The sequence below is a fragment of the Rhinopithecus bieti genome, unplaced genomic scaffold, assembly GCF_001698545.2.
Source record: "Rhinopithecus bieti isolate Rb0 unplaced genomic scaffold, ASM169854v2 scaffold_23928, whole genome shotgun sequence".
In the NCBI taxonomy this organism is placed as follows: domain Eukaryota; kingdom Metazoa; phylum Chordata; class Mammalia; order Primates; family Cercopithecidae; genus Rhinopithecus; species Rhinopithecus bieti.
The window spans coordinates 13884-25720 of record NW_016810896.1 but is presented as its reverse complement, the minus strand read 5'-3'; the positions used below and the strand labels follow the sequence as shown (position 1 = coordinate 25720).

General features: G+C 37.7%; 1 protein-coding gene across 1 annotated transcript in view; it reads left to right on the top strand.

Moving 5' to 3' along the window:
- The window catches only part of LOC108542949 (target of Nesh-SH3-like), a gene marked incomplete at both ends in the record, with an annotated part of 44102 nt that overhangs the window by 25986 nt on the left and 6279 nt on the right, over positions 1–11837 (top strand). Inside the window, 2 exons of the mRNA XM_017893229.1 lie at positions 520–588; positions 4316–4448. Coding sequence (XP_017748718.1) covers positions 520–588; positions 4316–4448 — 202 coding nt within the window. The remainder of the gene's footprint in view (positions 1–519; positions 589–4315; positions 4449–11837) is intronic.

The window sequence follows — 11837 nt, the reverse complement described above, 5'->3', positions numbered from 1 at the left end:
CGGGACTCCGTCTCAAAAATAAATAAATAAATAAATAAATAAATAAATAAATAAATAAATAAATATTCCTGTTCCCATTGAAAGTGAGTGATTTCAGCTCATACAGGTGAGGCCCACGGTGTCTTGTGCAAGTAGAAGTTTTCCTTCTCTGGAGCATCAGGATTGGCTTTCCTTGAGGAGTGGTGTAACAGGATGAACATAATCTGATTTTTTAAAAATATCTTTGCAGAGAAAAGAACTGATGAAAACAGCGTTTAAAATCTGTGCATAGCATGATTCTTTTAAGACTTCTCCCTCACTCTTGCCCATTTGGTTTGGAAAATCTGGATTTAATTTTCATTTTAATGACTTAATAAACTTCTCAGGAAGTGTTAACTTTTCGGATTACTGGGTCCTTTCGCCCCCTGGAGCTGCGGTTATGGAGGATGACTCAGGGAATGCTGAGTCAGGGTAGGGGTGTGCTGCCTTCAATGCTGATTCTTAAAGGGTTTTTCTGATAAATAATGTTATTGTTTCCAGATGCGGAGCCGAAATATCTGATAGTTGTGCGACCTGCTCCCCCTCCAAGTCAAAAGAAGTCATGTTCAGGTATAGTCCTTTGCATTGATTTTTTTTTTTTTTTTTTTGGTCTTTTGTTAACTCTGAACCATGACTTTTCATCTCTTTTGGACCCATGGAGACCAAATGCCTTGAGAAGCTTTAGGAATGTAGAGGAGGTGTCAGCCCCGGGTCAACAGTTTACCCTTTTGGAGAGGTAACACAGCCTGGTGGTAGAGACTACTTGGGATTTTCTCCTGGTGCCACCACTTGCAAACTGCAGGGAGTTACAGAAGTTATTGAACCTCTCTACTCCTGGATTCTCCTGCATCATAGGGTTGTCGCTGAGGATTAAATGAATTAATGATGGTGTCTGGCCTGTAGTCAGTGCTCATTTAGGGTTAGCTTCTATTAGCCTGTTTCTATTTTGCAGTGTGTGAACTCAGGCCCAGTATCGTGCCTTTCAGATGTTAAGGGCACAATTTTATGTCTCACCTTTTCTAAAGGAGACTGTTTACATTTTAAAAGGATAACTCATGTATGTGTGTTAAATAGATCAGCACGTAGGTTTTATTTACTCCTTATCTCTCCCTTCTAAACCTCGTCATTTCAATCAAGGAAGGATTTCTTCCATAAAATAAAAATAATAGCAACATCCATGTTTCCAGGTCTAGGAAGACTTGAAACAGGAAAGTAGATATATAAATAAGTAGAAACTTCATATATAACTAAAGATTAAAATTCTATGTCATCTAATTTTGCTACCAAAACTACTTCTCAGATCAAATACTATAGCTGACCATTGTTATAAGGAAGAAGCTGTGAATATGCTTTTTCTATCTGATGTTGTATCTTCCTAACTCTGTATAGAGTTGATCACAAAATTTTGTTTTTTCTTTTCTTTTCGTCCTTTTTTTTTTTGGAGACAGAGTCTTGCTCTGTGGCCCACGCTTGAAAGCAGTGTCGTGATCTTGGCTCACTGCAAGTTCCGCCTCCCAGGTTCATGCCATTCTCCTGCCTCAGCCTCCCAAGTAGCTGGGACTACAGGTGCACGCCACCACGCCTGGCTAATTTTTTTGTATTTTTTAGTAGAGATGGGATTTCACCATGTTAGCCAGGATGGTCTTGATCTCCTGACCTCATGATCCACCCTCCTTTGTCTTTCAAACTGCTGGGATTACAGGCATGAGCCACCAAGCCCGGCCTGCTTTTATTTTTCTAATGCGAATGATCTCCAAATAATTATTTCCAAAGCACATTCATCTTTTATGGTACACTGGATACCACACAATAAAAGGATCTTTTTGTTTGTTTGCTGTATTTTTCTAGAGGAATAAAATGGGAGAAAGAGCACTCAGCTATATTGAATAGCTTAAATCAGAAATCAGTTGCCACAATTCCCTCCCCTCTTTCTGCTGATTTCCACTTCTTTTAAGAGCAGCATTGAGTGGTTAAGCATTTTGAAAAATACTAATTCTTTTTCCTGGCCTCAGATCATCCCAAAGCAAAAGGGAAATTCCAATCGCTCCTTACAACTTGTTAGTGAGAGTTGTCCAGACAGTTTTCCACATACTTGAAAATAGATGTACTCTCAATGTTTCAAGACTGTACTTCAGAAATACTGAGCCACAAACTCAAGAAGCATCAGTATGATTCCATGGGATCTGTTTTCAGATGAATACTCATTGAACTGTTTCTTGATAGAAATATGATCATAGTACAAATATACAAAATTATATAAGGAATGTCAAGAGAATGATAATGCCTTAGCACTTTATAACTTCATTTTATTTTGAGGATTCTATGACATTAGCCTTAGAAATTATTGTTTACTTTATGACCAGCTCAGGAAATTGCTTCATCTTGCTCAGGATATAACACCCCACCTTTCTTTTTGGATAGCAGATACAACTTTTGTTTTTGTTATCTGCATTTAGGAATAACGTAATGACTAAAGGATTAGCTTCCATTCATTCTATATTTGTATCTGCCACATACAATTTAATTATTTAATTATTTTTATATTAAGATTCAACCTTACTGAAATAGTTATTCGGTCATACAAATAATTGGGAGACCATTAGGTTCCCTTGGTCACACAAGCCTTAGGTTCCTTACATGGAAAAATATGTCTGTCTTTCATCGCTAAATGGCATTACCTTTAGACATTGAGAGCCAAGACAGTGATATCATAAAAATAAAACTAGATTGTGATAGAGGAGACCCAGGATTTGAATTTTGACTTTGCTCTTAGTGTGACTTTGGACAATCTTGAAACTTCTCTGTGCCTTATTTTTCATCTGTAAAGTGAATGAGATCATTGCATCACATTAGTGAAAATCAACTCAGGAATTGAAAAGGGAAGATCAGAATCATCCCAGGGCTTGTTGAAACTATAAGTGCTCCTGCCTTCACTGCAGATTCTAATCTGCCCTCATTGGAGCTCATACATGACGATTTAAATCACCATATGGGGCACAATTACAGCTGGGTCTGCAAAAGTTAGAGAAGAATAAACCCATGTTTCCAACCATGTAAATGATAACTGTCTTTGAAAATTATTTCAAATATCTTTAAAAGTCAGCTATCCTATAATGAGGCAATTTGCCACCACTAGGTTAGGTGTATTCTGTGCTAAGAAGGGTTCTTGCTTGAATAACAACTTACAGAACTTAAATTTAACAAAAGGAACAAGTCTGGCACAATTTTGAAGAGCATTTGATTCAGATGACCACCAATAGGCTAATGCAAGGGGCACTCTCCTACTTACCTTAATGGAAGTCGCAGGCCATTTTGCCCTTTGGTTCCCACTTCATTAGATAGCACAAGTTCTTTCTAGAGCAAATACGACATACATAGTCTCATGAAATAAAAGAGGGAATTCAACAGTAATACAAAGCATGTATGTTTTATGTTCTGTATGGTTTTATTAGGCTTTCTCTCGGATTTTTATTTTATTTAATTATTAATGAGTCAGTGTTGGTTTTCATGGTTGAGGTTCTTCCTGTTTTTTGCTGCCCTACTTCCGCAGTTTCAGATAATTTTGAAAGTGCAAGTGCCTGCTCCTGTGTACTTGAACACGATCTCCAGTGACTTATTAGCATAACCCTTGGCATTATTTAGATTCAGTTGGCACCATCAGAACAACTGTGCTTCCTGTGTTACTCCTACTCTTCCAGCATTGTTAAAAAATGTATTTGCCTTTTCCATTTAGGTACTCATTGTAAAATATACTTATTACAATAACATCAAGGGATTCTATACTTCTAAACAGGTTGAGAAAAAGATTATAACCTACAATCTAGATAATAAGCTTTCTTTTCTTGTCTTAGATGTTATTTCTTACTCATTCACAGTCCCGGGGAAAAAAATAAACATGCTTTCATTTTATCTGTAAAAGAAATGAAGCGTGTGTGTGTGTGTTTGTTTATTTCCCTCATCACAGCTAAGACCTCTATATCCTTCCCTGACCCACAAGAAAATAAAATTAGGTATAGCTGGATATTGTTAATATGCGTACATGTACAATATACATATACATGTGTATGCATATATACATATGCAGACATGCGTAGACAGAAATCTGAAAAAGGTATTTCATTTGATTCACATTTAAATTCATAGGCAAAACTTAGTAACAATGTGGACTATAGAAAAGGAAAGGAACTCGATGTTTTCACATTTTTCATCATCTTGCCAAGTCATCTTTATGTATTTTACCAGAATCATGGCAACTTACTAAATGTCTCCTGAATTAACCTGTATGCCACCTCCACAGGTAAAACTCGTTCTCGCAAACCTCTCCAGCTGGTGGTTGGTACTCTGACACCGAGCTCGGTCTTCCTGTCCTGGGGTTTCCTCATCAACCCACACCATGACTGGACATTGCCAAGTCACTGTCCCAATGACAGGTAATATTAGCACCTGCTTTTAATAGCATCTGTACATGCTTTAGAAGAATATGTAAGTATCAGGACTATTAGCACTGACTTAACACCTATTAGCTGTGTCCTGTTCTAGGTGTGAGGGGAACGAAGTCAGGGGCCCTGCCCTTGAGAAGGTTATCTACCTGAATAGAAAACACATACATGTAATTTTTTTCAAAAATCATAAACTATTATACAAGGAAGTAGGAGTCAATTAGCAAATGGGTGGTATCAATAATAAGTGTAATTAAAAACTCAGAAGATGGGGCCAAAGGCAGTTAAGAAAGACAATTGTAAGTTGGAAAGTTGATAGGAAAAGGGTGGATCTTCGATCTCACAATTGAAGCGCTTGAATCATACTTCTCAAAGCGTGGTTCCCAAAGCAAGCAATATCACCATCTCTTGAACTTGTCAAAAAAGTGAATTCTCAGGTCCCCCTCAGACTCACTGAGTGAGGAACTCTGAAGGTGGGGCCCAGCCGTCTGTGTTTTCACAAGCCTTCCAGGTGATTTCGATGCCCACTGAAGTTTGAGAATCACTGGCTTCAAAAACTGAAGAGAGATACACAGAGAAATAAGCAGAGGAAAAGCAAGTTGGAAATGAAGCTACCATTTTCTTTGGAAGAACAAATGGGAAAAATCTAAGTATATTTTAAAATTACTGCCATTCATCCATCCAACCATTTGATGCATGTATTTAGATGCATTGGATGGATATGTACTAGGCACTGTGCTACATGCTGAACCATACTTCTAGGTTGTTTATAAAATGATGTTTGCTTATCATAAATATTTACTATATTAGCTTCAAAACTCAGAAATTTGCTCTGGAAAAGCATTCAAAATTTTCAAGCTTCAATCAAGGCATTTTATTTTAAAGTTTTCGATTTTAAATACGTTCAAAGTGATTTTACATTTCAGAAGTTTTCTTATTCCCTTTTGAATAAAAAAGATTTATTGAGGTATAATTTAAACACAGTAAAATACACAAATATTAGTGTACAGTTTGAGTTATGACAAATGCATATGACCATGTATCCAATACCCATCAGGAAATAGAAAAATTTTATCACTCTAGAAAGTACTTTCCTCCAGAAGCAACCATTGATTTGATTTCTATCACCGTAGATTAGTTTTACCTACTCTAGAATTCCATATCGATGGAGTCATATAGTATGGGTTTTGTTTTTTGACTGTCTTCTTTCACTGAGCATTGAGATTCATTCATGACATTGCAGACATCAATAATTCATTCCTTTTTGTACCCCTGAGTAATAGTCTATTATGTGAATATTCTAAAGTTTATTCTCTTGCTGATGAGCACCTGAACTATGTTGTTTTATTTTTATGAATACAGACTGTATAAACATTTTTGCATAAGATTTTGGTGGACATATACTTTAATTTCTCTTAAATAAACATAAGTGGAATTTCTGAGTTACAGGAAGATGTATATTTGACTATTTGACTATTTTTTGCCTAATTTTTCCATCTACATTCCCACATGCATGTAGGAGAGCTCTGATTGCTCCACATTCTAAAGTAGCATTTTGTGTTGTCAGCGTTTTTCGTTTTAGCCATTCTAGTGCAGTAGTTTTTCATTACAGTTTTGAGATGCATTTCCCTTATACTAAGGCTATTGCATACTTCTTAATGTGCTTTTTTGCTATGTTTATGTTTTTTGTAGTATTTTATTTATTTTTATTTGTCCAAATCAAACTAAAATGAAGGCACTTTAAAAGTGTTTATAAATTCTCTATTACCTTTCATCTGATGTTGGGAAATCTAGACTCAGGAAAAAAATCAAATTTTCCTTCATATGCCCATAGTTCTCAAGGGATGAATACTTGGGAAAACATGTAGAAGATATTTCCAAAACCCAATTTTTTGAAAAATAATTTTGAAATGTTTCAAAGAATCTGAAATGTTTTTTATTTCACCCACCACTAATCCCATGACTTATTTTGTTTGGAAAATGGACTCGAAAGAACATGATAATTCAGATTCCTAATGGATTCGTCTAGGCTACTAATGCTGAGAAAATAAACATTTATGGATTGTTCTTTTCCTTTTAAAATTATCTTAATAGAAAGTTATGGAGAGAGAAAGGAAGAAGAGAGGAAGGAAGAAAGGAAATTTGGTAGTTTTACAGCAAAATGCAACCTGATTTTAAGGGTTACTCAACTTGCTTGATAAATCTGTAGGACTACTTGTTTCAATAGGTTCAGTAACCTGGCAAACTGAAATTTGGAGTAATTTTTCCCTCCTGCACTCAAGCCTCTCCTCCAATTTCACTTTGTCTTACTGACAATAATTCACTAAATTATTACTGTGAAATAATTTATCTGATGACTGATTCTAATTCATAGATGTTGCCATGGTTTGACAGCACCCGGAGATAATGAATATAGAGAAAGTTAGGACAGACGACCTAATGGAGCTAGGATTCTAACCCAGGCCATTGACTCTAAGGCCCAAGCTACTCAGACCACACATGGGTCTTACCCTCACCCTCACCCCCTTGCGCACACACCCTGTCTCTACTCTTATCAAATAGATGGAATTATGCACATCAAATCACTAAATTCGAAATCAATAATTTCATTTTGAATAAAGTCTTTTGAAAGGTATGACAAGCAAGATATTCTTGACCAAAGTGGGGAACCATCAGGACATGAGTTGAAGGGAAGAATTAAACAGTAATGACTAAAAAGGAGTATTTGGAGTACTTGTAAATTTCATTTCCCTGGGCTTCCTTTCTCCCTAATGAGCATAGTTAATAAACTGACATTTAAAGTCTTTGTGATGTTTGAGGAAAAAATAATAGTCCTGATTTAAAAGCCTGGAAGTACTGTACATATTAGAAGCATCTGCCAGAATAAATCTGCCAGAACTACAAATTAGTGTGATTAGCAGCAGACTAGACTTGGAGAAATCTACCCTCATATGTTCATGCAGAATCTTTTTAGAATTTAGACAAATTCAGTAGGTTAGCATCAGCAATAATAGCTAAAAATGATGGTTATTTCCTGAAAATTGGAAGATTAATGCAGCTAAAGTTTTCCTTTAGAAGTATCTTTTTACAAAACCATTGCAATCTGAATGCACTTGGCTTGCTACAGGAACACCAGTTGGTATCATTTTAATTCATTGACATTTGGGTCCCTCTGTACAGTCTGATTTAAAAAAAAAAAATGATTTACATTGGTTTGTGCAGCCTCATTTATCCTATGCAAATAACTTAGTGAAATTTGTTTTTATATTTTGACTATGGACTTTGTACATCAAAGCTCTTAGGTAGTTAAGTTTCCAGTTAGAAAATCCTCGTTGTTTTTGTTTGGTTTTTAGCTTGGAAGTATCAATGAAATGTCACTTTATCCTTGGTGGTGCATGTTTCTATACCTATTTGTATAGGGTCTATATGGGTCTCCCATGCTTTAAGATTCTTTTCTGAGTTCACATTGGAGAGCAGATGTGCTTCATTTACAGTTTTTATTCTTAATGGGCTTTGACTGGAAGAGCGTACACATTTGTCTTCAATAGAGCCTCAATTTGAAGGAAAGCTTTCAAATTGGCCCTGATGAAGAGTCAAATGTTTTTAACCCAAATTTATTTCACCATTAATAGCTTATTTTTTCTTTCTCATGTTTCCAACTTGTTAAAGCTTTCAAGATTGCTTTAGTTCTCACTCTTTGCCAACGTATTAAAGCTTTATGAATAGCTTAGAAATCACTTTCGCATTTTCTAACATTCTCATCTTGTGGGGTTTTGTTTGTTTGTTTTGTTTTTTTTTTGAGATGGAGTCTTGTTCTGTGGCCCAGGCTGGAGTGCAGTGGTGCGATCTCGGCTCACTGCAAGCTCCGCCTCCCGGGTTCAGGCCATTCTCCTGCCTCAGCCTCCTGAGTAGCTGTCTACAGGACAGGCACCCACCACCACACCTGGTTAATTTTTTGTATTTTTAGTAGAGACGGGGTTTCACTGTGTTAGCCAGGATGGGCTCGATCTCCTAACCTCGTGATCCGCCCGTCTTGGCCTCCCAAAGTGCTGGGATTACAGGCATGAGCCACTGCGCCCGGCCATGTTTATTTCCTCTTAATGTAGAATGAGGGCTCTCCTTTTTGGCCAGTCCAGAGCAGGCTCTTGCCTTTTCTCCGCCCCCAGGTTTGTAAGAAGCGAGTATTATCAGTGTCTGAATTCTCACCTGATTGATCCCGGTGCCTTGTTACCTGTCGGTCTTGCCATGTAAGTTTTAAGCTTGGTGAGGGCAGGGACCGCGTGTGTCTTGCCCATTATTTCCCAGTTCCCCAAAGAGAATCAGGAACATAGCAGGCCCCAAGTAAATACATGATGAATGAAATAACCAGTGAAATGTCAACATTCTCACTTTTATGTGTTACCATTACCTCAAACTCAACATGACAAGATTAAACTGACTTTTTCTCTTGAAATATCACCTCGCTTGTCTGTGTATTGCTTTCTGAATAGTATTCGCTCTACTTTAAACTTCGCTCTAATTTAAAACTTCATTTATTTTCTATTTTTCACCTACTATTGTTTATGAAGGCCCCAAGATATATTCGTTTTGCTTTTGAGATGTATCCATATCTGCAGCTGTGTCTTCTCCTTCTCCATTTCACACTAATGTGCCCAATCCAAGCATGCCTCACCTTACCCTGGATTCTGGCAACAGCATCCTGGCTACATTCCCTGCTATATTCTTCCCCCAATCTATTCTAGCTTCCGCAGTACTGAGGAAATCTGGACTATCCTTTATCAGCTCACTCTTTCCTCATCCCGAGTTTATCTTTACCTCTCTTATCTTGTTTCCAAGAAACACGATTCTGACTTCAGGAAGCATCCAGCACAGGGGAGAAAGATGGAAGCTGGAAGAGTCAGACAGTCTAGTCCTTTCACCTTCTTTTGCCTGCTTTATCCTAGCTGTGCTGTCAGCTGATTGGATGGTGCCCACCCAGATGGAGGGTGGGTCTGCCTCTCCCAGTCCAGTGACTCAAATGTTCATCTCTTTTGGCAGCACCCTCACAGACACACCCAGAATCAATACTTGGCTTCCTTCAATCCAATCAAGTTGACACTTGATATTAACCATCACACCTTTCCTTTTCTGCTTTGTTCACTTCTTATTACATCTCCTAAATATGGAATCATGTTCTATCCTTGAATCTCTTACCTGCAGTACCCTTCTTATCTTACCTATTATCTAGTCTTTAACAATCCCTGCTATGCACAACAGTGCTTCTCAAACTCTGTGCATGCAAGTCATGGAGGGAACCTTATTAAAATGCAGGTTCTGATTCGGTAGGCCTGAGAAGGAGCCTGAGAATCTGCATTTTTAAAAGCTCTCAGAAATTGCTTTTGTTTCTGTTCTACGGAGAAAAGAAGTGGCAAGTATGTAAATGACTTCCAGGATTGAACCTCTGACCTGGGCCCATTTTCCAATTACTAAGAATATGTTTTCAGTTGTCCGTGGAATATTTTCATCACAGTAACCAGGTAACAGTGATTGGCACCTCGCACTCAGACTAAATTCATACTTTCTACACTATTAAAAGAATACCTTTCCCATCACTTTATTCTCACTTTTGAACGAAAACTCAGTTTTAACTTTTTCACTTTCTTTGGTACCCATATCCCATAAGGAGTCTGGTTTCATCCATTCTTTCTTAGAACTATAACTTTGTTCTGGTTTTTATATGTGTGTGTGTGTGTGTGATTCCTTTCCTTGTTATCTCACATCTGGACTATACCTTGAGATGCCTCCCTCCAGTTTCTCTGTGACTTATTCTCCCCAACTGGTAATTCTAGCTTCCTTCATTACTGTTCAACTTTATTTACCTACTGAGGAATTGCCACCAGCTCCCCACTGTCTAGGAAAATAAGTCATAGAATCTCTCAAGGAATATACCTCAATGCATATCTGAGTCATGCTCATGAAATGAGGTGTAAACCCAATCCACTCTGCTTTCCTGGGGCCTGGGTGGTATGTCCTGAAGTAAACCACATCACCGGAATGGGGTACAAAATGCAGCCTGTCCATTTCTCAGGTTCAGGCTGGATAGTGCCACACCCAGTCCCACCTCTATGCTGTGTGCTTTGCATTCTGCCTTCTTCAGTCATACACATATGCATGTCTACCTCTTTCATTAGAGTGCAAGCTCACTTTTGAAACTGCGGAGTACCACTTCCATCTCACACAGAATGCAGCGCTGTATTTTACAATAGTAGTTCTCAACATATAAGTGAACATGCAAGTGGGATGTCAAGAAGAGACTTTAAAAGTCATCTAGCCAGTCTATTCAGCTCTTGAAGCTTCTTTGCAACATCTCCCATCCAGAGTCCACAGTGAGCATCTCCAGGGATGGCATGATAGCATGAACAATGAAGATACAAATTCTGGTCACACTGACCTGAGTTCAAAACTCTGTTCTATTATCATCTTAGTTGCCTTAGGTGGGCTACTTAAATGCTTTTAGTCTTGGTTTTCTTATCTGCAAAAGGGGGTAAGTAATGTCATATGGTTGTCAAAATTTAGTAAGATGACACGTGTAAAATGTTTAATGCAATGCCTAGCATGCAGTGAACACTCAAAATTATACTGTCTGCTGCTAGCCTTCTCATTGCTTTGATATTATTTACTTTATGTTATAATTGCCAACTTCAGGCAAGCCATTCCATTTCAGATAGCACTAATATCAGTAGAAACTTTTCTTTTGTTGTACTTAAACCAGCTACCAGTGGGTGATACTATACGAAGAAACGAGAGTTTAGAAATAGTTGACCAGTTTGAAAATTATGCACCAGTCCAAAGATACTAAGGACCTAAACTGGGGCTCACATGCTACCTCGGAATAGAGGAGAGGCAAGTGCAAGAGAATTCTTGTAAGAAAACATACTTGGCTTTGACAGCTGATTGGACATGAGGAGAGAAAGGACTCTGAAGTCACCAAAAATGGGGAACACAAGAGAAACAGATTTGGGAAAGAAAATGAGTAGATTTTAAGTTATGAAATTCATGGAGGATTAAGTAATTTGATCATAAGGTTTTACTATAATAAAGAGGTCAGCCACCAGATTGCAAAGAAATATAGACATTTTTGAGTGGTAAGAAAGTGGGAGAAGACATATTAAGAAATTTCATTGCCAAGACAATCCTAAGTCAAAAGGACAAAGCTGGAGGCGTCACGCTACCAGACTTCAAACTATACTACAAGGCTACAGTAACCAAAACAGCATGGTACTGGTACCAAAACAGAGATATAGACCAATGGAACAGAACAGAGTCCTCAGAAATAATACCACACATCTACAGCCATCTGATCTTTGACAAACCTGAGAGAAACAAGAAATGGGGAAAGGA